This window comes from Botryllus schlosseri, chromosome 12 (genome assembly GCF_051294905.1).
Source record: "Botryllus schlosseri isolate E-star chromosome 12, Bs_hap1, whole genome shotgun sequence".
In the NCBI taxonomy this organism is placed as follows: domain Eukaryota; kingdom Metazoa; phylum Chordata; class Ascidiacea; order Stolidobranchia; family Styelidae; genus Botryllus; species Botryllus schlosseri.
The window spans coordinates 17,268,718-17,291,373 of record NC_137247.1 but is presented as its reverse complement, the minus strand read 5'-3'; the positions used below and the strand labels follow the sequence as shown (position 1 = coordinate 17,291,373).

General features: G+C 39.7%; 1 protein-coding gene across 2 annotated transcripts in view; it reads right to left on the bottom strand.

Annotated features, from left to right (window-relative positions):
- Nucleotides 1-853: 853 nt before the first annotated feature.
- LOC145451758 (uncharacterized) overlaps nucleotides 854-22,656 on the bottom strand; it is a 197,782-nt gene continuing 175,979 nt past the window's right edge. Inside the window, exons 14-16 of one of the 2 annotated variants that reach the window (XM_080329994.1) lie at nucleotides 13,999-14,166; nucleotides 5,777-5,944; nucleotides 854-5,573 (exon numbers count right to left, since the gene is read on the bottom strand). In XM_080329994.1, the coding sequence (XP_080186120.1) occupies nucleotides 5,316-5,573; nucleotides 5,777-5,944; nucleotides 13,999-14,166 (594 nt within the window). In that variant the 3' untranslated portion in view covers nucleotides 854-5,315. The remainder of the gene's footprint in view (nucleotides 5,574-5,776; nucleotides 5,945-13,998; nucleotides 14,167-22,656) is intronic. The other variant, XM_080329995.1, reaches the window with a different exon arrangement.

Here is a 22,656-nt window from a genome sequence, read left to right as displayed (position 1 = left end):
GTCGCGCGAAGCGCGAAAAATTTCACTAATTAATGATTGAATTGGTCAATATCATCAGGAATTACATGTAAATTGAGATTAATTTTTATCCTCTCTCTGCTCACGTAAACACATTTACCGGTAGAGCTGAGTGAGGTGCAATGTTCCCTCTAAGCTGCGCACGTGCGCAGTGCTGACACCGTCTCTGCGCACAGAAAATCTACGTTGCGCACAACAAATCCGAAGTTATTACCTTTTTTTAGTCGATACGCACTGTTGTCCAGGGGTCAGCGCAGTGAGTTGTTGAGTGTGCGCAGACTCATCAAAACTTAAAGCGAACATTGTGAGGTTTTTTGGAAACTGTAGGGCCCGTTACTAATAATTGAACATTCGGGCGGGCGAATCCGTTGGTATGACTTCATTGCATGATGTTATTTCGTGACCCCCTGTCTGCAATATCAAAAAATATAGAATCGCTCAACGGGTATATCGCCCAACAGGAATATCCCTGTCGCCCAATCGTACTAAACTAAACGATGCACACGATTTCAGATTGGTATTTCTTCATTGACATACGTCTTCTGGGGTTCAGATTGCCAAGACAGGAACATTCGGTGTCAGTCATTTAGGCGCCGATAGACAATTAAATCTTTATGTATTTTGAAGGCTATATGTAACGAAGTTTTCGGTGTTAATTTGCTCTGAATACTCATTAAGAATATGTCCTATCACCACATCATCTACTGCGAAGCCATTTTTCTCCATCGCCCCCCCATACCGCCACCCTGAGCCCAGCGCCCCCCATATCGCCCCCTGAACGTTTCCGCCCCTTTCAAAATCGCCAGCGCCCCCTGGGGGCAAGGTTAAGAACCACTGATCTAGTCATTTATAAACACCGATAGAGGTACCAATAACCATTGAAGCGTTCACAAATTTCCTTCACTCATTCCTGACGACATCTGAGGCACTGCGTCACTCTCGCCCCTTACCCCACGTCACTGACGTATCACACGGCGCAGGGTATATACTCCTGTAGTCACCATGTTTGACTCCGCCTACCCATGTGACAGAAAATATAGCGCACACTACGAATCCCATTTATTAGTGCTACCAATACGTCATGGATGGTATATTGTGACGTAACAATTGATTGGCACGTAAGGCTCCTTGAGAGTTACAATTGAAAATATTGGGCCAACATGGCTCTTCGGTCGAAAAAGGTTCCCGACCACTGCTATAAGCCAATCGTTGCTCAAATACTAAAATTTAAATCCTATCCTGAGAATCGGCACAACCTACTTTCATCCCTAATTTTAACGAATCGATTGCGGATGGCCAACTTTTTCAATGTCGATGATGTTTCTAACACATGTGCGTTATCATAAAATAAACATTTATATTGTTATAATATATTCATATTATCTCCATGTCTTCGGTTGCTTCATATGGCCTAATGCAGTTTATCCCAACCTTTTTCCACCCACGTACCAGTTCGAGGTTTTATGCAGTGATCCCGTACCACCTACAAGTTACACGCGCCGAAGGCGGTCAAAAATGTTCCACCATTTATTACGTCATAAGCACGTATTTGACCTACGCGAGATGCAATATCAAATTCTAATAAACTATAGGCATTATCAGTCAGGGCTAATGGGATGCATGGAATTGTTTTTTCACCACCAGTCACAAGAAGAACAGCCTAATGAATTAACAACAAACAACAAAAGTCGATTTATTCAATGCGATGGCTGCATTTGTTTATTTTCCAATAGCAAGGGGCGGCTAACCTTCTCGACCAAATGGCACATGAGATTTGCGAACCATTGCGCGGGCCACTTGAATGTCGATAACCTTTTATTTAGCCACCCAATAGGAGGGAACCGAATTAGGTAATGATGAAAAGAAGACTTATATTACTACGCATTAAAATCGATAACAATGATGTCATGAAAAGTAAGTGTGCATAGTGCACTCATGAAGTAACCGCGCGAAGTGCGAAAGCTTTTCATAGTTAGTGAATGAGTTAGGCCAATACTAACGTCACTTGCATATATTGTGGGTCACGTCTGTATACCACTGCTGGGCTCACTTGGCAAGCACAGGATTATTCGGACATATTAATATTTACGATTTCGGTGTGAACATGCGTCTATCATTTTGTGCAAAAGTTTCATCGCCGATCATCTTCATCTCTGCGAGTGCAGACGCGAAGTCGGATGTTATACGGCACGTTTTCTCATAATTGCCAGTATAGTTAATTGAGTAGATTGGGAGTAGTTTTTTTTATTCAGGAAGGGCTAGAAAAAGCAACAAATTGAGTGACAATAAATCGCGCGACGGGCTAAGACTAATATCAAGTCAAATAAATCTACCACGAAATATTCTACTTTATGGTCATATAGGGGGATCTACGAAATATCATGCTGGCCCCTTGCTACCCCAGTGCGTCGGAACTGGTATATAAGTCATCAACCTCCAAAATTTCTGGGTCAGACTAATCAAGTTTTAGGTGGGCCTTGGAAGTTCACAGTAAATTACCTGAGTAATTTATTATTTGATAATATAACTAATTTCGAGAATTATCTCGTGGCCACATTTGGCCCGCGGGCCACGGGTTGGCCGTCCCTGCGCTGGCTGGTCGATGCCTGGCATACGTTTCCTCAAAGCGCATCGAAAGTCATGCATGGGCGCAACAAGTCGGTTTCATTTATTCGACTTGATGGTCGTATAGGGATGGAAATCCTTGCTCGCACTCCCACGTAGAAGGGAAAATATACAGCTGGGGAATAGCGTGACAAGCTAGCGTCGAATACGAGGAGGCGATGCTACAAAATACCTCAAAATCAACCTCACCTGAACTAATAAGTCCCTTCTGTCGAAAAAAATCAGAAACTACTCGCGTACCACCTGGAAGACCTTCGCGTACCACAGGTTGGGAACCACTGGCCTAATGTAATAAAAGCTTGCGTTGCGGCTTATAATTACGATTTTACTATGATGCGGCTCGAAAATGGACTCAACTGTTGAATGCGGCCTGCGAGGTGAAAAGTTTGCCCAGCCCTACTTTGGACTATTTTGCAATTTTCCAAGTTTATTATTGCTACTGAAGTATTGGAAACAATTTGTCATGGCTGAATTATTGACTTAACGAGGCACGCTTAGCACACCTGTTAATAGGCCTAATTATTTTATGTTGTGCTTGTCGGGTTTTAATAAAAATGTACTGTAATTGAAATTATAATTACCCAAAATTTCTATGAAATTACAATTACATTTACACAAAATGAAAATGCTTCTATTGAAATGACAGATATAATTACATGAAAAAGGTATTTAAATACATTCATCTCAATTACAAATTACAAATATCCAACACTGGTGTGAACGGTGGATACGAAATCGGTTTTATCCAATTGCGCGAACATTAAAACAGGACAATCAGTGGCCCAAGATTATAAACCAATCGAATGACAGACAGTCGTTAGCAGTGTTGGGATCAAGTCACTACCTTCGAGTCACGAGTCATTTCGAGTCATTGCACATTTTGACTCGAGTCAAGTCAAGTTAATCAATTTTCAAAGGTGACTCGAGTCAAGTCAAGTCACTCGATTTTTGGAGGTGACTCGAGTCAAGCCGAATCAAGTCAAGTCAAGTCACGAGTCAAGTCACAATTCAAGTCAAGTTGCCTTTTCGAAGTATTGGGCCTGATTAAGTTATTGCGTTTTACTAGCTGTCTGAAATACAGGTTGAGTGGTCATTGATTTTGAACCGATGAACGAATATACAGTTAAATATATATGCGAGAAGGCACTGTATCGCTCACATATAAGTAGGACTGCTAAACCTCTGTTTATAGTTACCAGCCCAGATAGAGAATAGATACGAATTGATAAGATGTAACATATTACGCATTTATAAATCGATATGATACAATTCGAGCCTGGGCCAATGATTGAGGACTATATAAACTGTATTCGAATTCAGTTTCAATAATACAATAGGTTTGGTTTAGGTACAAACAGAGAACAGAATTTTCTTTACTATACTAGTTTACGACAACGTAAGCTGTAAGCTTCGATCACTTCGTTTGCGGTCAATTTATTTGTGAGAGAACAAGGGAGGCTCAGTAAAACGCACGATAATTGAATGATTGGTCGCTCTCACGGGTTACACCAGCGTTTGACGAACAGTTCGAACATATGCAATATACAGTGATTTTGATCGACACCGACTACTTGATGACTTGAAATTGACTCGTGAATTTTGCTCCGAGTCACGAGTCAATCCACATTTCTGATAGGTCGAGTCAAGTCAAGTCAAGTCATTTTACCAAAGTGACTCGAGTCAAGTCAAGTCATACGAAAAAGGTGACTCGAGTCTGACTCGAGTCAAGTCATGACTCGAGTCATCCCAACACTGGTCGTTAGTCACTTGATTGAACCAAGTAATCGCAATTTGTATCATTTCACTGCATAGTACTGACCAGAGTCATATGACTGGTCTCGTGTCGGGTTAGAGTAGCAATTTTTTCTTGAATCGACCTGACTTAATATCACAAATGACTCAAGTTACTTTGTGTATTTACCATAGTTATACTAGTAATTGCTGACGACTTGAACAAGTCATATGACACGAGACATTCTTATATGGAAAGATTTGAGCCTGTTGTATCAATACTAGTGCTGGCACAAGGATTCAAGTACTCGAATTCGAATCGAACATTAACTCGAATTATTCGAGTCGAGTATAGTAGTGAGAGATGATATATTCGAGTATACTAACCTTATACGCTCCTTGCTACTAAGTGTGAATTAACTAACAATAGTAATTATGCTTTCGATGGTATTTCCGACTGTGGAAGTCTTCAAACTTAGATTGGTCGTATTGCAATATAATGCGAAACATGTAGGCTAGTTGAAAGCTACGCATGTTAGGGAAATGACATGTCTATGACGTCGTGATCAATCCACAGCACTGTCAGAACGTGGAATGACAAAGGTATGGTAAAATACGAAATATTCTTTATTTTGACTTAAAAATGCATTATAATCATTGTGCTGCCATAAAAGTGCATATTTGAACCTTCCGCATCATGCATACTGCTGTGTCGTCGTAATGATTGATACCGGTATACTCAACTAAACATGAAGACTAAATTTCGAATGGGGATCGAATCACTCAGGTACTCGATTTTGCACACTGACATTGGAAATGTATTTCCAGAATCTTTCTTTTATCAGTTTAAAAACAATTTAAGACTGAGGGAAGTGAGTATACCGTGAATTTGAGGCCTTCGATATCAACCAAGAGTTTCCAAAAAGTGAGTTGAACATGGCTTAAACCCGATAATGAGCAGTGATCATTATGACTTGGACCCGGACTCGAGATTCAACACTACATGAATCTGCTGCGGCAAATCGACTTACAGATAAATCGTTTTCTTTACACCCAATGCAGAATTTTGAGAGTTTCTGTCTCGTCAAATTGCAGTTTTCGAACTTTATCTCTTTGCAGCCAATTGACTTCAGAGTATTTGCAATTTCGCGATAATCGTCGGCTGGCATGTTGACATCCAATATGACAAGACTCGATACCTATAAATGAAGGTCGATTTTCTTCCTTGTTAATTTAAAAATGGTGAAATAATAATTGTTCATGTAGATAGCGATATGATTATGTATACAATCGCGTATGTGGCGATCTAGACTTATTACTAATACGACACTTTTTATCGTAACGATTTCGCGAAAAATATATTTCAATAACATAAATTTAATGAGCAATTTTTTTAACTTACCAATATATGATTTATCTTGCCGATTGACCCGAAACATTTTAACTTCTGTTTCGTGAGGTCGCAATCTTTGAAAAATACGGTTGAACATCCCGTGACGCCAACAATAGTCGCAACGTCGCAATAGACATCTGGTGCCATCTTTCCATCCTCTATCGACAGTTTCGTGAGCTGAATGATAATGCAACCTCTCAGATGCGATTACACAAAACAAATGATTGATCTTTCCAGTACTTTTAAACCTTTTTGAGCACCATCTGCACATTTTTGCAACAAAATTGTCATCCACCCAAACCAACCTAAAATTGTTATACAAAAATAAAATGAATGTACTTAACAATATTTTGTTTACATGTGCAACAAGTAAGCTATTGGTTTAGGACATCAAAGTGTCTAATTAAAAAGACAAATCTTGTACCTCGTTTAGATATCAACTATGATGCACTGAAGCACTTTTCGGCCGAAGAGGTTGTTGGGTTTTCAACAAGAACGCTTGGTCACTCTAGTGCAGTGGTTATTCAACTTTTTCATATCGTTACCCCCAAGAAGAAAATGACGGGATTCAATTATCCCTTTTCAAAACATAATAATAAAAAACAGCTCGCACTCAATGAATTGTAAAACAGCCCAAAGGCGACGTCATAATGTACTCTGTAATGTACTCTCAAGTCATAGGGGAAGGCTGATGCTGTTTTCGTGTTATCAAGTGGTCAAATTCATGCAACGAGTAGGATAATAGACAGCGTCTCATGTAATTGTCAATCGCACATTTATTTCGTTTTGATAGATAGCATTGCACAAAATCCTACTTCACAGCATTGAAGTAAATTCAATCAGAAGGTTCTATGACATCACGACAAAGATTGGTTATTCATTTTGTAGGCTAACCCAAAGGGCATTTAGATGATTTCAGACTTAATTTTACAGACTAGACTAGACCCCTGCACTTTTCAATACTAACAACTATATTTCTACGATCTTGTTACTACATTATAGGTGTAAAGCTAAACTTAGACGCCCATTGCAGTCTTTCAATTTCCAGTACGCACAGCAGTAGATGATCCGCAATACTGCAAAATAAATTGGACTTGTCGAGCACTATACTAAACTACATTCGACCCTGTTATTCACAATCAATAGTGGCTACTATGATATCACAGCAGGGATGACGTGTTATATTAAGTGAAACAAAATATATACAAGCTCGGAAAAGTATATGTTAGCCTACATTAATTACATACTTCAGTACATCGTTATAAGTATATAAAATTACCTCAATTTGAATTAACCCCCCAAAATGGGTAGATTACCTCTTTGGGGGTAATTAACCCCAGGTTAAGAACCACTGCTCTAGTGCTTGGGTTGCCAAGTCTTTAAAGGAACAATACAGCACCCCTATCCCAAATACAGCGTATATTCCGCTCGTGAAAAATGATTGCTGGCGGAAACAATTACTAGTATGACACAAAGGTCCCGAAGGATCCAGTTGTCAAAGGGTTGAAAAACCCATATACTTGTTTTGATGCGTCTGCCTAATGGCTTGGGAAATAAGCCCCAAAACTACCAAGGAGAAGAGTAACATTACAGCTCGCAATCTTGTGATACGCTACTCCAACTGATGTAAATGTAAAGCGAATGAGCAAAGCAAATCAATGAAAGTCACGATACCAAGTGTGATTTCCGCTCTTCAGCTCAATCGGACTTGAAAGTTCATGACAGTTCAATAACCTTATATTGGTTACGGTACTCGGCAGCAATAGCCTTGAATAATGTCTTCTCTGGTCAGTAAAATATAACGCCTAATGCATTGGTTCCCAGCCTATGGTACGCGTACGGCCTACGGGTAAGAGATCTATAGTCTTAAGCATTGGATTTTTAATTGAATGGCGCGAATATTAAAGTAGGACAATGAGTATATATATCACTGGATGTAGTGTTCTGCATATCTCTCCGTAGTGTTCTGCATGGTTCTGCACATCCCTGAGTTCTTATTGCACATTAACATTCGACAGAATCAATCACATGTATAAATTATTCGTCGCGCTCCACGCAAAATATACACCTGTAATGTTTGCAACATGTTTCCACGACAGCATTGGTTTATCAAATTAATGTACAGAATTGGTGTAATAAATTCATGTAAAATGAATTGCGCGTACTTTACGATCGCTTATTCCCAATTAAAACACTTCCGTCACGCTAGTTCGGGTTATTTCCTTAAAATGTTTCGAACGAAGTATTGTATCCTGCAGTGCACAGCGTGTCGAAATAGAATAGAGAGAGACGCACTGTTGAGGCACTTTTGAGAGTGAGAGTCCTTTGCACATTAAAGAAACTTTAGGCTAAAATACACATGTATTTAGGCGCTACAAAATAAAATCTTTGGAATATTTATTCATCGTATCATAAAGAAATAAGCTATTTAGTGTTGTGAGCGTGACCCACAACGTCACATGAACGTCATGGGGTGATTTGTTTGAATTACCTTTATAATGAAGTTAATAACTGGGTGCAGTACTCAATTCAATGAGAGCTAAGATCTCTACCACATCCCCAGTTGATTTACTATACTTACACAAAGCAATATAACAACATCCAATACCATTAACTTCGCCGTATTGCCAATCGCAAAGGTAAATCTGGCGGGCTCGAATCATATGGTATGAGCCAATACCCAATGGTTGTTATAATAGGGTTATCATATTTTTCAAATCCGAAAAGAGGACACTTTTTCAAAATTTTCAGACTTACAATACCGGAGCAAGATCCTGAAAAAAATGTAAATTTCTCCCGACTTTGTCGTCTTTTGTATAAAAAAGAGGTCAACTTCCCAGCTCAGCTTCCGAAATAGCCGCCTGAGCGTTACTCCAGTGCTGATTTACTGTATTTCAGTCGAATTTCACCATGTATTTAACCAAACTTCTCGAAAAAGAGGATAAATTCTCAAAAAAGAGGACATTTCGGCATCCGCCGAGGACACTTTCAAAGAAGTCAAAAAAGAGGACAAAGAAGACGTATGGTAACCCTATGTTTTACAACTTTGATTTGATGACGAATATAGCACAGTCATTTATTGTAGCATTCATTAGTCGAGTGATCGTCGGGTTGCGATTCAAGAGCTAAATATTGCCAATAGTCAAGTCCCAACTCGAAAATACCGACCGCTCTTCGACCTCTTACCCATTGTTTTTACTGTGGTCCTGAAAATATGGGGGGGGGAGGGCACCAGCTCCTCCTTGACAGTTATCGATAGAGGTGCCCATTAGACACTGTAGAATCATATTAGCGGCGGAGCCACGACTTATGGAGCGGTGCACTATATCTATACATACTGCTAATATATGAGCGTGCCTGTCCATGGCAAATTACCTGCCAGTCCGCTAGACATATCACAGTTTTACATCTATATCTATATTCTCAAATGCGAGAACTTCAAATTATAAATTCATTTAGAAATTTGGTAGGCATTTTTGTGCATGTTATCGGTATGGAGATCATGATGGTCTGCTTAACGCAGGTCACAATTGTTTAAGTGCTGTACAAAACTGTTTAAAGGTAGCCCAAAGCTCGTACGTGTAGAAAAATTTCGTTAAATTTAGGCGGTTCGATCTAGCGACATTTACCAGTAGAATAAAGGCTAGGAAACAGCAAACTCGCATTTCTATAAAAAGAAACCGAACAATACAACTGAGGTAAGAGGTTTTAACGTCACGTAACCCTGCAGAAACTTGAATAGATCGACGGATCACACGTCAAATATCAAAAAGCAGCAACAAATGAAGATTCCAATATCTACTTTTTAGTTGCAAACATTTGTCGAAATGACAATTCGGGTAAATGTTTATTATTATTGTTAGGCTTGCCGGTCCGTAGCACTTATTTGGGAGTTTTACCGGTCCGCGAGTTCGAAAACCTTGAGCAACACTGCTATAGACAGTGGTGAAACACTATAGGGTATAACCTATTGTCTCATACGAACTTATTGTTCATACAAACCCGAAATGTAGGCTACTACCGTTAAATCGTTGTCTATACATCCCGTGAAAAACTCAGTGAGCTTTTGCTTCGTCAAATCGCAGTTTTGGAACTTTATATCTTGCAGTGTGAACTGAACATACATACCCGTTACCTAAATTATATCCACCTATACTTTCGTGAAAGCATATTTATCCCTCCATGTGCGCGAAGCACGACAAAATTATTGGCTTCACTTCACTTGTATGAAAATTAAATGTTGGTACTGCGTGAAAACAGCGCCGAAATTCCTTAGGCTATCTTTCTGATTGCAGAATTTAACTACTTTAGCTTGAAAAACTGAAAATAGCGAAAAGAAAGTAAGTAGATCATAAAATATTATGAAGTAGAAGTACAAGTAACGGGAAATTAGATTTCCTTTAGTAAGTACTGCAAGCGGAAAACTACTTGAGTACTTCGAAAAAACAGAAGTACTGCGTTACAGACAACATCTGGTTACAACCCTGCCTCTCACTATAAAGTTCTCCCGCATGATTGAAAACTCTTTCTGAAGGATCTGATGTTGCAGTCTTGCTGACAAGTTCTAGAGCAACAGCCTTGAGCTAAGGAAATTGATGTTCTTTTTTCCAGTCACTCAAACAACACAGTTCATGCTGCCACGCTCTGCTGTGAAATATCTTATTTCCACTTCATCGACTAATATATTTTCTTCGGTCAGATCTGAAGCAATCTTGCACGTTTTTCTTGATGCAGTTAAGGGCATGAAATTAACAAGCCTGTGTTACCTATCTGTTTTCTCCGGTGCTTTTCTGTTTGTGTTTGAAACTGGAATGTAGCTCACAGAGTAAAAGCTACTATGCCCGCATGGCTTCTATTCGTCACATAACTGTACTATATCAGCAGTGCGATGGTGGATTCACATTGGATTTCTCTGCGGTAGATATTCTTGTTTACTAGCCGCAGTGACGTGCGGTGAGGTTCATGACTGGTGAGGCACGCCCCCCTCAAACATACAAGCACACACACAAAAACAAACACTTACGCACATAACAACGGCAGCGGGCATAGATAGCATTTTCTGTGCACCTGCACACCAATAGCCGTTGCAATTCCATATTTTACAATACATGTAGGACTGGTCGCTATTTTGCTAAATGGGCAGTTTAGACGGATAGTAATTACTATCTCTTCAAGTACCGGTATAAATTATTCTAAGCGCATGAAAATAGCATAGTCAGTTACAAATTTGTTCCGTAAAAAAACACTATTTGCCGAATTTCGAAGGAAAATGTACTAGGCCAAGTCAAAATACACTAGATCTAGTGTAAAAACACTAGGAGTGGCACCACCGACCAAACAACGACAACGCAGGCTATGTAAGTGTAGCTATCACATACCACAATTAGGGGTTATAGGTATTGCAGTCGAACACAGCATAAAGGACACAGACAACGACAATTTAGCTTATGCAAGGAGCTATCACATACCACAATTTAACGTAGCTATGGATGTAAAATATCCAATTTAACGTAGCTATGGATGTAAAATACATAACAGCTACACAAGTAAAGGAAAGTATTGGCTCCGCATTGCGTGTTGGCCGTCGCTACTATATAATTCCTAGTTACAAGACGGTTGGATTCCGGCATCGATAGCGCGTTCCATTGCGCTTCGACTGTCCAATTGTTAGCGAATAGTGCATGAATCAGATTCGTTTGTGCCTCACCTGGCCATTGTTTCTTTGCGATGGCATTGTCTGTAATAAAGCCGAATGTCACCTTCATTGGCGATTTTGAGGGGGTTCTGGTGCTCTGACACTGTTCATATTTGGATTTTCGGAATCAGTGTGACGATAGCCTTTGATTGATACTAATTATTACGAATTCCGGGCTATTTGTGATGAATTGCATTGTCGCAGGTGAGGCACGACCCGCCCGTGCCTCACCTGTGCCTCACCTTACGTTTTCCGCTGTAATTTTTGAATAATAATTAAGCAGATTGATGATGTTGGGTGATAAAAATGTTCAAATTTAGTTATTTATTTATCGATGTAAAACATCAATAAATCATCGACTCATCGAGGGTTTTCACGATTTTCACTTACTCACCCAGACGACAGGTGAGGCACTGCCTCACCTGCCTCATTGGACCGCACGTCACTGACTAGCCGCAAATACCGCGTACAATGGAAATTTTCAGGAAAACAATAAATTACAATAATATTATAATTAAAGCATAGAAACATTTCACTAAATAGATTAAAATTAGATAACTGTCATTTGGCTCTAATTTAGACAAATTAGACAACTAGAACTATCTAGTCGTCAAGTTTGTTTTCAGGCATTATCATAATAATGGTGATTGTTTCATCATAGAAAGGAAACGGTTGTAATCTATTCCAAGGATTTTATAGAATTTGGTTTCCGAACTTGTGAATCAAATATTATCTTTATATTCCCGACCAGGGGTTCTCGACCGTTTTTTAGCTGTGGCCCATTTTTCGACTTGAAAATGTTATGTGGCCCACCTGTGGAGTCAGAGTCCTGTTCAATGTGTGGTAATCGCCGCCGCCAATATGATATTTTTCTAAAATATGCGCATTTTTCTCTTACTATTCATATTTACATTCAGACATGTTGGAATATTTTCAAGTTAAATAAATCTCCAACAAACAACTAACGAAATAATGTTTGACAATTTCGAGCTTCCCCAATTGGGGGTTAGGGTTTCGACAGTTACGACCCTGCAAAATTTCCTACAATAGGAATTGGAGAACTACTGACTAGTGTATCTATTGGTTATTAACTGCTACGGTTAGGTAATGATATGACAAAGCGACTCTGTCTGAACGACTAGGTGCTCTGATAGAGCCGACAAGAGTTAGCCAAGTCAAGAGTCGCCATCAATTACTATTCGTTGCGCTTGTGCAGTATACTTCCAGCAGAAGCGGAAAATTTATAATAAAGTGGTATTCTGGCTATTTTTATGTTACCATAATACGACCTGCTGAAGTACCGTAAATCACATCAAATATACTTCACTCCGAGTTGACGGCAGTCACTTGTCAAAGGCAAACGACGCACGACCCTGTCAGAATACTTGGTTATTTCAGTTTATTTCAGTTTAGGTAACCTCCAGTTATTGCATAGACTAAATTATTTCCGTTGCTGTTGGCCATAGGTTGTCATAGCTCAGTGGAAAAAAGCCGCCGTTTCCCTTCCCATTTCCACTTGTACATTATGACTCCATCCGTGCCACTAAGTCTCATCAGAGTCGGATGAAAAGCTTTATGTATCACACGTAGATTCCGATAATATAAATATATTTTTGAATATATGAACATAAACAATGCAACTAAACATTCACGAATTCTACAATTTTCCAAATAGCTCTATGGCCCACGTCAAATTATTCCTGTGGCCCACCAGTGGTCAATGGCCAACCCTTTCAGAAACCCTGTTCCAGACTTTTTAAATTCACATGGAAATGCTGCAGCTCCTGAGGTATGCGCAATACGAAACTGATGTTATGTGCCATGGTATATTATATTTACTAAATATGCGATATCCCGAACGATAATTCTTAACACTTGATCCCTGTAAACAATTTATGTCGCCCGCGATACATATGTATTTTTGTCGTTGCCTAGATTCACGAACAATGCATGGGCATCACGTGTTTTTACAGTGTATATCATGACTTATAGAGCCTTTGCAGCATTACTTTCTACTTTAATAGCAGCGCTGACTAGTTTGAACACATTTGTCGACAACACTACAACAACGGTGTAACCTCTGAAGAACGATATAGCTGTCACGGAGGACAACGGGATAATTCGAAATAACTATTACAGTAACTTCAGTTGATACAATTCACCCATGAATTCGCTACAAATTAAATCTTGTGAATAGTAACTATATTGTACAACTTTCGTTATGATATACTGCAGTTTTATTTGAACTTGCGATGGTACCAAATTGTAACACGAAAATTCAACTATGGAAATGAGTGTGGATCTATGCTGTTTCACTTCTTATTGATTGGGCTAAGTTTCCATGTCGTCAATGCAGAAATCATTTTCAATTACAACATCATGATATTTGACCATCATGTGTTCTCATAACAGAGCAATGCACTGTTACTTGCAGCAGTCAAAGGAAGAGGAAGGGCCGTATGTTCATTAATATTTACAGTATCGTTTAAAATCAACTGAATATTGCAGTTGCAATCTTCACAATAAATGCACTCACCGTTATTTCGTTTTCGTTACATCCGGTGTAGAATTCAGAAAGCTTCCCACTCGTCAATTCACACTCTTGAAAATATATATTTTTGCAATCGATGGACTTGAGTATAAAGGCGATTTCGTGGTAGTCGACTGGTGACATGTTGGGATCCTTTATGTGCAGCGTCGAGAGCTATGTGAATGATAATTGTACGAATATTATTACCACCGAATATGATAATTGTTATAAGGCGAAATTAAATCGACTTGCAACGTAGAAAAATAAATTGAGCAACAAATGACGTCAACTGCGGTGATGTCAGAAAATATTCTTTAGCGTGAAGTGGACCCAGTGTATCTAGTAGCCTAATGAAATGATAGATATTTGTTATTTTCAATACAAAACGTACTGCTTTACAATTAAAACCCATTTTAGGGTCAATACTGACTTGTCTATACCGCGATCCAAAATTATCAATTCTAAAACATATCAATGCCTAAACCAGTGGTTCTTGACCGCGCCTCCAGCACCCCGCAATGTGCGCTGGCGATTTTGAAGGGGGCGGAAACGCTCAGGGGTGATATGGGGGACGCTGAAGAAAAATGGCTTCGCAATAGATGATGTAGTAGTAGGACATATCCTTATCGAGTATTCAGAGCAAATTAACATTCCACAAAACATGTCAAATCCCAAAATTTCTGGTCGCTCTACGCGGCGATGTTCGCTACATACATAAATGTTTGAAAAATGTACTTGGTTATTATAGTTCATGTAAAACGAAATGCACGTATTGTTATTTTCAACAATGTTTCGAATTAGGTATTATATCCTGCGGCGCACAGCGTGTGAAAATCAGAGAAGGGGGCACTACATATCACTTTTGAGAGTGAGAGCCCCTTGTACATAATATATGTTTTGAAGCTTTGTGCACGAAATGAATAACTCAATATATTTGCATTAGAGAGATACGAAATTAAATCGTCAGAATATTTCTTCATCGTATCATAAAGGATGATACTATTTAGTATTGTGGTTCACAACCTCACATGAACGTTATATAATATGAGTTGCTTTGTTTGGAATACATTCATGTTAAAATTCATACCTGGGTAAAGAACTAAATGCAGTGTTAGCAGATATATGCATCCCATTTTCAGTTGGCTTACTTTGTCACACAAAGCACTAAGACAAAATCCAATACCATTAATTTCCCCGTATTGTCAATCGCATCATGTGAATTTGGGATGGTTCGAACAACAAGGTAGGAGACATCACCGATTATTATTATAACTAGAGCCCGACCGATTATCGGCTCGCCGATAATATCGAGTCGATATCACGCTTGGAGAGAAATATCGGTATCGGCCATTGACGTTTAAAAAATATCGGCCATTTTCGTGACGTCACAACATGGTGGCAGGGACTCAGAGAAGTCGATAGAAGACGTGAGGACGGTAAATTATAAAAATAAAGGGCTAAGCTGCATAAAGTGCATACTGCATACAGGGCAGTAGGCGTGCCTATCTGAAAAATATTATAGATAACTAACCAAACACCGTTATGCCCCACTGACTTCGTGGGAATCCCCCTGCAGTAGTCGATCACCAAAGACAGAGAGCAGCTGGCAGAGATGAGCACGGATTAGGATTAGGTTTTGAAAAAACAGGATTTGTGAAATTTTGTCGGATTTGGATTGGATTTGGATTAGACATTTTTTTCACAACGGATTAGGATTTGGATTGGATTTACCTATTTTATGGGAGATTGAAATGTCGTGTGGCGAATGGCGACAAAATTTATTCAGATCAGTTAATAATGTACTTATGGTTACTAAGTTATCTTGAATCAAGGGAATCGGTGGTTGAGAAAGAAAATTTTCGAATCATTCCATTGCATAAATTAGTTTTTTTTCTTCTGAATTTCCAGTTTGAATCGGATTAGGATTGGACATGGACTTGAATATGAAAAAGTTATGGATTAGGTTTTGGATTTGGATTTGAAGGTTCGGATTTGGATTGGATTAGGACATAGAAATTTCAAATCCGCTCATCTCTGGCAGCTGGATGGAATGATGGATAGTTGTATCTAACTGCATTGCAGAAGATTTCAATCAGTAGGAGAAATGAGAACTCCAATCATGCTGGCCTGACCATCGTGATGATAGAGAAAAGCGTCGCGTCGAAACATTTCTCTGAAGATAGTGCTATTGGTTCGGGACCAACAGAGCTAATTATACCAGTAATGTATGAAGTCGTCTTGACTGAGGCCTGCGGGGCCACCATGATAGGAAATATGCGAGCATAGAGGGCAAGAAAATCAAGAAAACGTGGAGTAAAGCAAATAATTGATACGAAAATGTTTGATTCCGTGATGACATTGGCCAATTCTGACAGAAGAGCGTAAAATATTGATCAATTGATTGTTGAAATGCTGGTAATGGTCAAGGCCCAAGGGGGATGGGTGGAGCAGTTGCAGACGCGGACAATTTGAGTTGCTTTGCACATTCTCTTCAGCTGTTTGTTAATGATGTCCTGAAGGCTCCAGGTGCACTGCCAGAAGAATATCAATAATAATATCAATATTTGGTGAAACCATTGAAGGAAAGATCCCCTGCAAGGGAGTGGTGGAACCGAAATGAAGAAAGATTTCCAATTCTTGCTGTGCCACTAACTATGGTACCAAGTGAAAGATTGCGCACTGTATTTAGTACTATATACATCATTTATGGAAGACCACAGAAGTTCTCTCCTTGGAGAAAGGGCCGAGAAATTGTGCTTCGGGAACTGTAATCTGCAACTGCTGGATTGGTGCTTTTGATATATTTTTATAGCCCCTAGATCATTTATTTCATGTTCAAGCATGTCAATGGCTGTAAATTTGTTGAAATAAATGCTCTGAGGTGTTAAATATGGCCCTTGAGCTAGATTCCATATCTTTTGAATATCGGCTGAATATATCGGGGTTATCGGTGGAGGTACTGGATATCGGTCTTATCGGTATCGGCTCAGAAATCCAATATCGGTCGGGCTCTAATTATAACAACCTTAATGTGACCGTGAATATGCCAGACACAATTATTATATGGTTTATTAGTCGAATGGTCCTCAAGTGCGATTAAAGCGCTAAATATTTCCAATACCAAAGTCCCGAAAACACCGACTGAACTTTGATCTCATACCAGAACCGAAACTGTTGCAACCCAAATCCCCAATCGGCGAGCTTAGAGGGTGCCCTGAATTATTTCGGCGAATGAACATAAATTACACATCATGTTTTGACGAATCCAACGAAAAAATACGCATTATATATATAGAAAATAGAAATTGGCATTTCTGCGTCGGCCATTACCACGTCATGATTCACGAGAACATATGAAGTTCCGGCCAATATGGGACGCCGAGAAGTGCGTCTAAAAGATCGTCAGCGAGAAAACCTTAGGCGAAGAGGATTGCCCTTACGTTGACTGTAAACTCCGATGGATATAAGTCTAATTGTCCATATGTGCTTAAATCGCTCGTGCTGAATTATCATGTCGTCGTAATCTGCACCAAACAGGACAAATAACATCCATCAAAGGAAAATTATTTTCCAGTGAAGAAATGCCAATTTTGAATCGTCTGCTTAATTTAGTGTAATACGTTTATGCGTTTCAATATCTTTTGACTATATAGCGGACAAGAGGTAACAAAATAACAGCATGTAACGAAGTAATTGTACCATCGGGCACGCCCGAATATGTTCAATTATTAATTACGTGGCCTTCCTTTTCCAATACAACAGCTCACTCAGCGCTGCTGGTAAATCTGATTACGTGGGCCGAGAGGAAAGAAAGTTTAAATCGACATATGTGCAATCACCACCTATTCATTTATGCATTATAGAAACTTTTGGCGCCAAGGGCGACCAGTAGGCTACACAAACTTTCCTGACCATCGAAATCACGCAACTGGTTCTTGGGGGCGAAGCCCCCAGAACTTCGGTTTATCACGCTGTGGGCGCGCAAGACACTCGTTTTTCTAGGGGGGCTGACGGAGTGCTGACGGCCCTCCCTCTTACCCCCTTGTCGTTATTACAGTCCTTACAATATGAGGCGGGAAGATAATTTTGGAAAGGGTGCGCTGGAGGAAAAAGGTTAAAAACCACTGGCCTACACGATTAGACCAATTACCACTCGAATTGTATGCGAAGTCGTCTTATTCATAAAATCTTACTTTTATTGTCGTGAGGTAGAAAGAAGAAAGATTTAAACTACAACAATGCTCTTTACAATTATATTTATGTTTTATCAAAACGAGGTTTCCGAACCAATCAGTCTAAAACAGAGGTTCCAAACCTTTTTGCCATTCACGGCATCATTTAGGTTACACATGTCGCCTACGGGCGCCTTCCAGGGTATATAGTCGTAATGTTCTAGCTTTACTCATGTTTAACTGACAAGGGTCCATGTTCATTTCCGGTGAAATACGGACTTTATTCATGTCGGCTGATACTGTAGGCACCGGAATCGGGAGTGGTTATGTTATGAAATTGGCTACGGTCGCAAGAAACACGTCATTATAATTCGCATACAGTTTCAGATCATACATGGAAAAAAGGTGCCAAAACTCAGTGGTGCTTATCGCCTCTTACAGGCAATGTGCACCACGAGACGAATTTTTTGTAATGTCCATTGCGTCTTTGATCTTCGCATCCTCGGGGACGAATTTCATTCTTATCCCTCGATCAATCATGCAGTCTATCAATCTCGGAAGTTAATCCAAGTTACGGTAATCAATTATTTCAATAACACTTGATACAACTAGATACTCAAAATTATTATTTATATATTATTTATAGTGAAACTGGTAAATACACACATATCCCCGGGAAAAACCTGCCCCAAAAAGAAAATCGCAAGATTCAAGAAGATTTGCAAAATTTTCAGTAATACAGGTAAATTGTTTTTCCTGTGCAATACATGAGGATGTCAGAATACAGAATTGCCTTAGAATCTAAGGCTTAGATGAAGTATTAGCAAGGGTAGCAGAGGAGAAGATGATTGAAAATGAAGAATCGAAACTACAGAAATCATGCGGTGATTTACGCGTACAAACGTAATTTCAGTCCAGTGGTGCATTCATGGCCTTCCGAAGAATATACACGATGCCCAATAACGTGATCTTTTTGATCATGTCGAATCGTACGTTTCCCTCAATCTGTTGGATATGACTCATGGGATTTTTGCTTGCGACACCTGTAGCGCCAATGACTATCGGTACAATTTAAGATTTATTTTGTATCGCCACATCCTTTCACATTCCATTCCGAGGTCTGCGTATTTTGCCTGTTTTTCTGATTCCTTTTTTGTATGTTTTGATCAACTTGGACGACAAGCCTTGTGAACAGACATTCTCTTTTCATATCAATTGATCATATTTGGGCGATTGCTTCTGATTTTGCAATCAGTTATAACTGGTACACCCCACAGAGTTTTTTCTTGATCGCCTTCTGTCACTGGTGCTGTACTTTATCATACCAATTTTTTGTCGAATTCAATATGTTATAGTGTTTGCATAATTCGAGATGAATGTGGTACCCGATCCGGATGTGTCTCTATGTGTATTCGGTTGCTTCAAGTGCGCCACAATCAGCCAAGATATATGCTGGAGTTCCATTTTGGTTGTGGCTCATTCTGCTTATGACGTCAGTGTCCTACTTTGGAATTCGTTTGCCATAATACAGTGGTTCTCAACCGGGGGCCCGCGAAGCATTTTCAGGTGGTCCGCGAAGCCTTGAAATAATTCATAACCTAATTTGTATTTTTTAAATTCGGAATACCACGAGGTAGTTTCGCTTCATTATTAGTAAAACTTCAGAACTCACATAAACAGAATGGCCATCGGAGATGAAATGTCCTGCTGTGCAGACTCATTTTAATTGTTCAATTGCCGCGATATCCAGCTGATACAAACATTTTGCTGTTTGGATGTTGTTTTGTTGGGGATTGTGGAAAAAAAGTTGGATGAGTAAGGTCAATCACGGTGACTTCGAAATGTTAACAAAAAAATTTCTCCTGTGATATACACAACTAGTCTTTCCGTCTAATAACTTCAAGATAAGCTGCTAGATAGAAATGACTAGGCTTGGCGTTATATGTTCAATAAAGAAATTTGTTGTTTGCCCTTTTAGTGCCACATTTGTTACGATCATACCCAAATGTGTCGTCGGAAGCGTTATGCGTTATTATTTTATTACATTCGCATCCACCTATATCTGTGGAAATGGTTTTGGGCACTCGTTCATATCAAATCGAAGGGCTATGGCGCGCTATGGCACGCTAACTGGGTATGGACTATACGCCGCGTTCCCTCTAGGGTCCGCAACCGCGACTCGGCGAATACGTTGGTCAGCACTTTATTGTACAACAGAAACTCGAACAGACTAAGGATAAAACATCGGATAAAATAGACAGCGTCGGTCCATCGTAAGATAAAAGCCGGCGTGCATCTAACGATTGTCTTCTTTAAATAGGCGGAACCCTGACACAATGATCAGCAATGATGGTTAATTGGATGATCAGGCGTCGAGAGGGTATGTGCGGTACACCAATCCGCCATAGGCCTGATTTTCAAGAAATGCAGTTGTAGATTTCGCTATGAAATAATCGTCAACCCAATTTCTACATGAATAAAACACTATTTAATTGTATATTGAAGTTCTGTACCTCCAAGAAGCTCTTCTATGAATAATATATGATCTTATGTTCAAAAAAAGTCATTTTGTTGCTGTTTATCACTATAAGCTGTAGGCATCATTTGCACAAGACTGATGACGATTGCACGATAATTGAGCTAAACTTGAAGCAAAACTTCGTGTGGGTCCGCGAGGTCCGTAACGGTCCGAAAGGGGTCCGCGACGACAAAAAGGTTGAGATCCACTGCCATAGTACTTTGTAGGAAGCACTGCCAAAACGGAACCTTCGATTTACTGTTTCCTGCCAGAGTTTGATATCATTCATAATAATATTGTTAATATTGCAAAAACACAGTGTTTCTTATCGCCTATTCCATGCTATGTGCACCATGAGACATATCATTTTGTATTGTCCATAGCGTCTATGACAGTGACCTCAACCTTTTTGTCTTCGCGGACCCCGGTTGAAACCACTGGTCTATGATCTTCGCATTCACGGGGAGGAATTATATTCTCTTCTTTCAGTCAATCGTCAGTCCCTCTCGCTCCCATGTCTCTCTATCATGATCTCTGCTGCCGTCTTATAGCACGGCTCACTTTCAGCCTGGGCTTCGCAGTGTACTACCGTAATAACGAGATCGACGATGAGAAGCCCAAGAAATCTCTTACAGAAGATGGCCAGAACCGGGATTTGAACAGATTTCCATTCGTCTGTAGACTGCCACCAGTAGAACACACCGGTAGATTTCATGAACTGGATGCGTTCGAAAATTCAGACCAAGTTTTAAATGATGATGCATCTTCGGGTAGGACAATTGGTCTTAGTCACTTTGTAACATCCTGTTTTTTCGTAACCTCCTATCAGGATCTTAGGATTGGTGAATATATATTGGAATCGTCCAAACGCCCCAGAAACATTTTTTGTGGGAAGCACACGATGCAGATTTGGTTTTTCTATATGTGGCGCATCCTCCTCTGCTATTCGCATCTGTACTGTGAATCTCAGATTGCAGAGGGCGTTACTTAGGGTTACCATACGTCCTCTTTTAAGAGGATTTGTCCTCTTTTTTGACTTTTTTGAAAGTGTCCTCGGATGACACCCTTTGGTCCTCTTTTTTGAGATTTTGTCCTCATTTTTGAAAATTTAGGTCACATTTAGAGCAAAATGCGAGTGATATGCCGTAAATTAGCACAGAAGTGACGCTCCAGCGGGTATTTCGGAGTGAAAAACGGCGATTGGGCTATCAGCGAAACGTTGACCTTTTTTATAGTCAACCACCTAGCAATGTGGAGAGAAAAAACGGTATTTTGAGCTCTCAGCTAAAAGTTGACCTCTTTTTTAGGCGATCACAAAGTGGGAAAAATTCACCGATTTTTGAGAATTCTTCTCCGGTTTTGCAAGTCTAAAATTTCTGAAAAAATGTCCTCTTTTTAAATTTCCAAAATATGGTAAGCCTAGCGTTACTGTATTAAAATCGAAAAATGAAGTGGCAATGAATCGCGTGTAGCGCGAAGAAAATTGCATAATTAATTAAAATCTCTCAAAAATTTGTCATTAAATTCGTGAATTCAATTTGCACGTCGACGGGCACCAACACATACTAACTGGAATTAAGTTTCGACAGCCGTATAAATATTCGCAGGTTGGCCACCCCTGTACTATATTAAAGTATGCTTGGTACCTGGTAGGTTTGTTTGTTTTATTCACACAAGATTAGCGCTTATCACCTAGGAAGTTATTTGCGCCCAGTACATTAATTTCAGTAATGTCAGATGTCTTTTACGGCCTTTTCGTCATATTACGGACGACTTCCATGCACTCAATCATCTTCCACCACCAGTTTCTCTCTATTTTCAGGCGCCAGCAACTTGATCTATCACTGCCGACTTTCTTGGCTCGGGTCACTATCACTCTATGCCAGTGGTTCTTAACCTTGCCACAAGGGGCAGGGGCACCCCAAAGGGCGCTGGCGATTTTGAAGGGGGCGGAAACGCTCAGGGGCGATATGG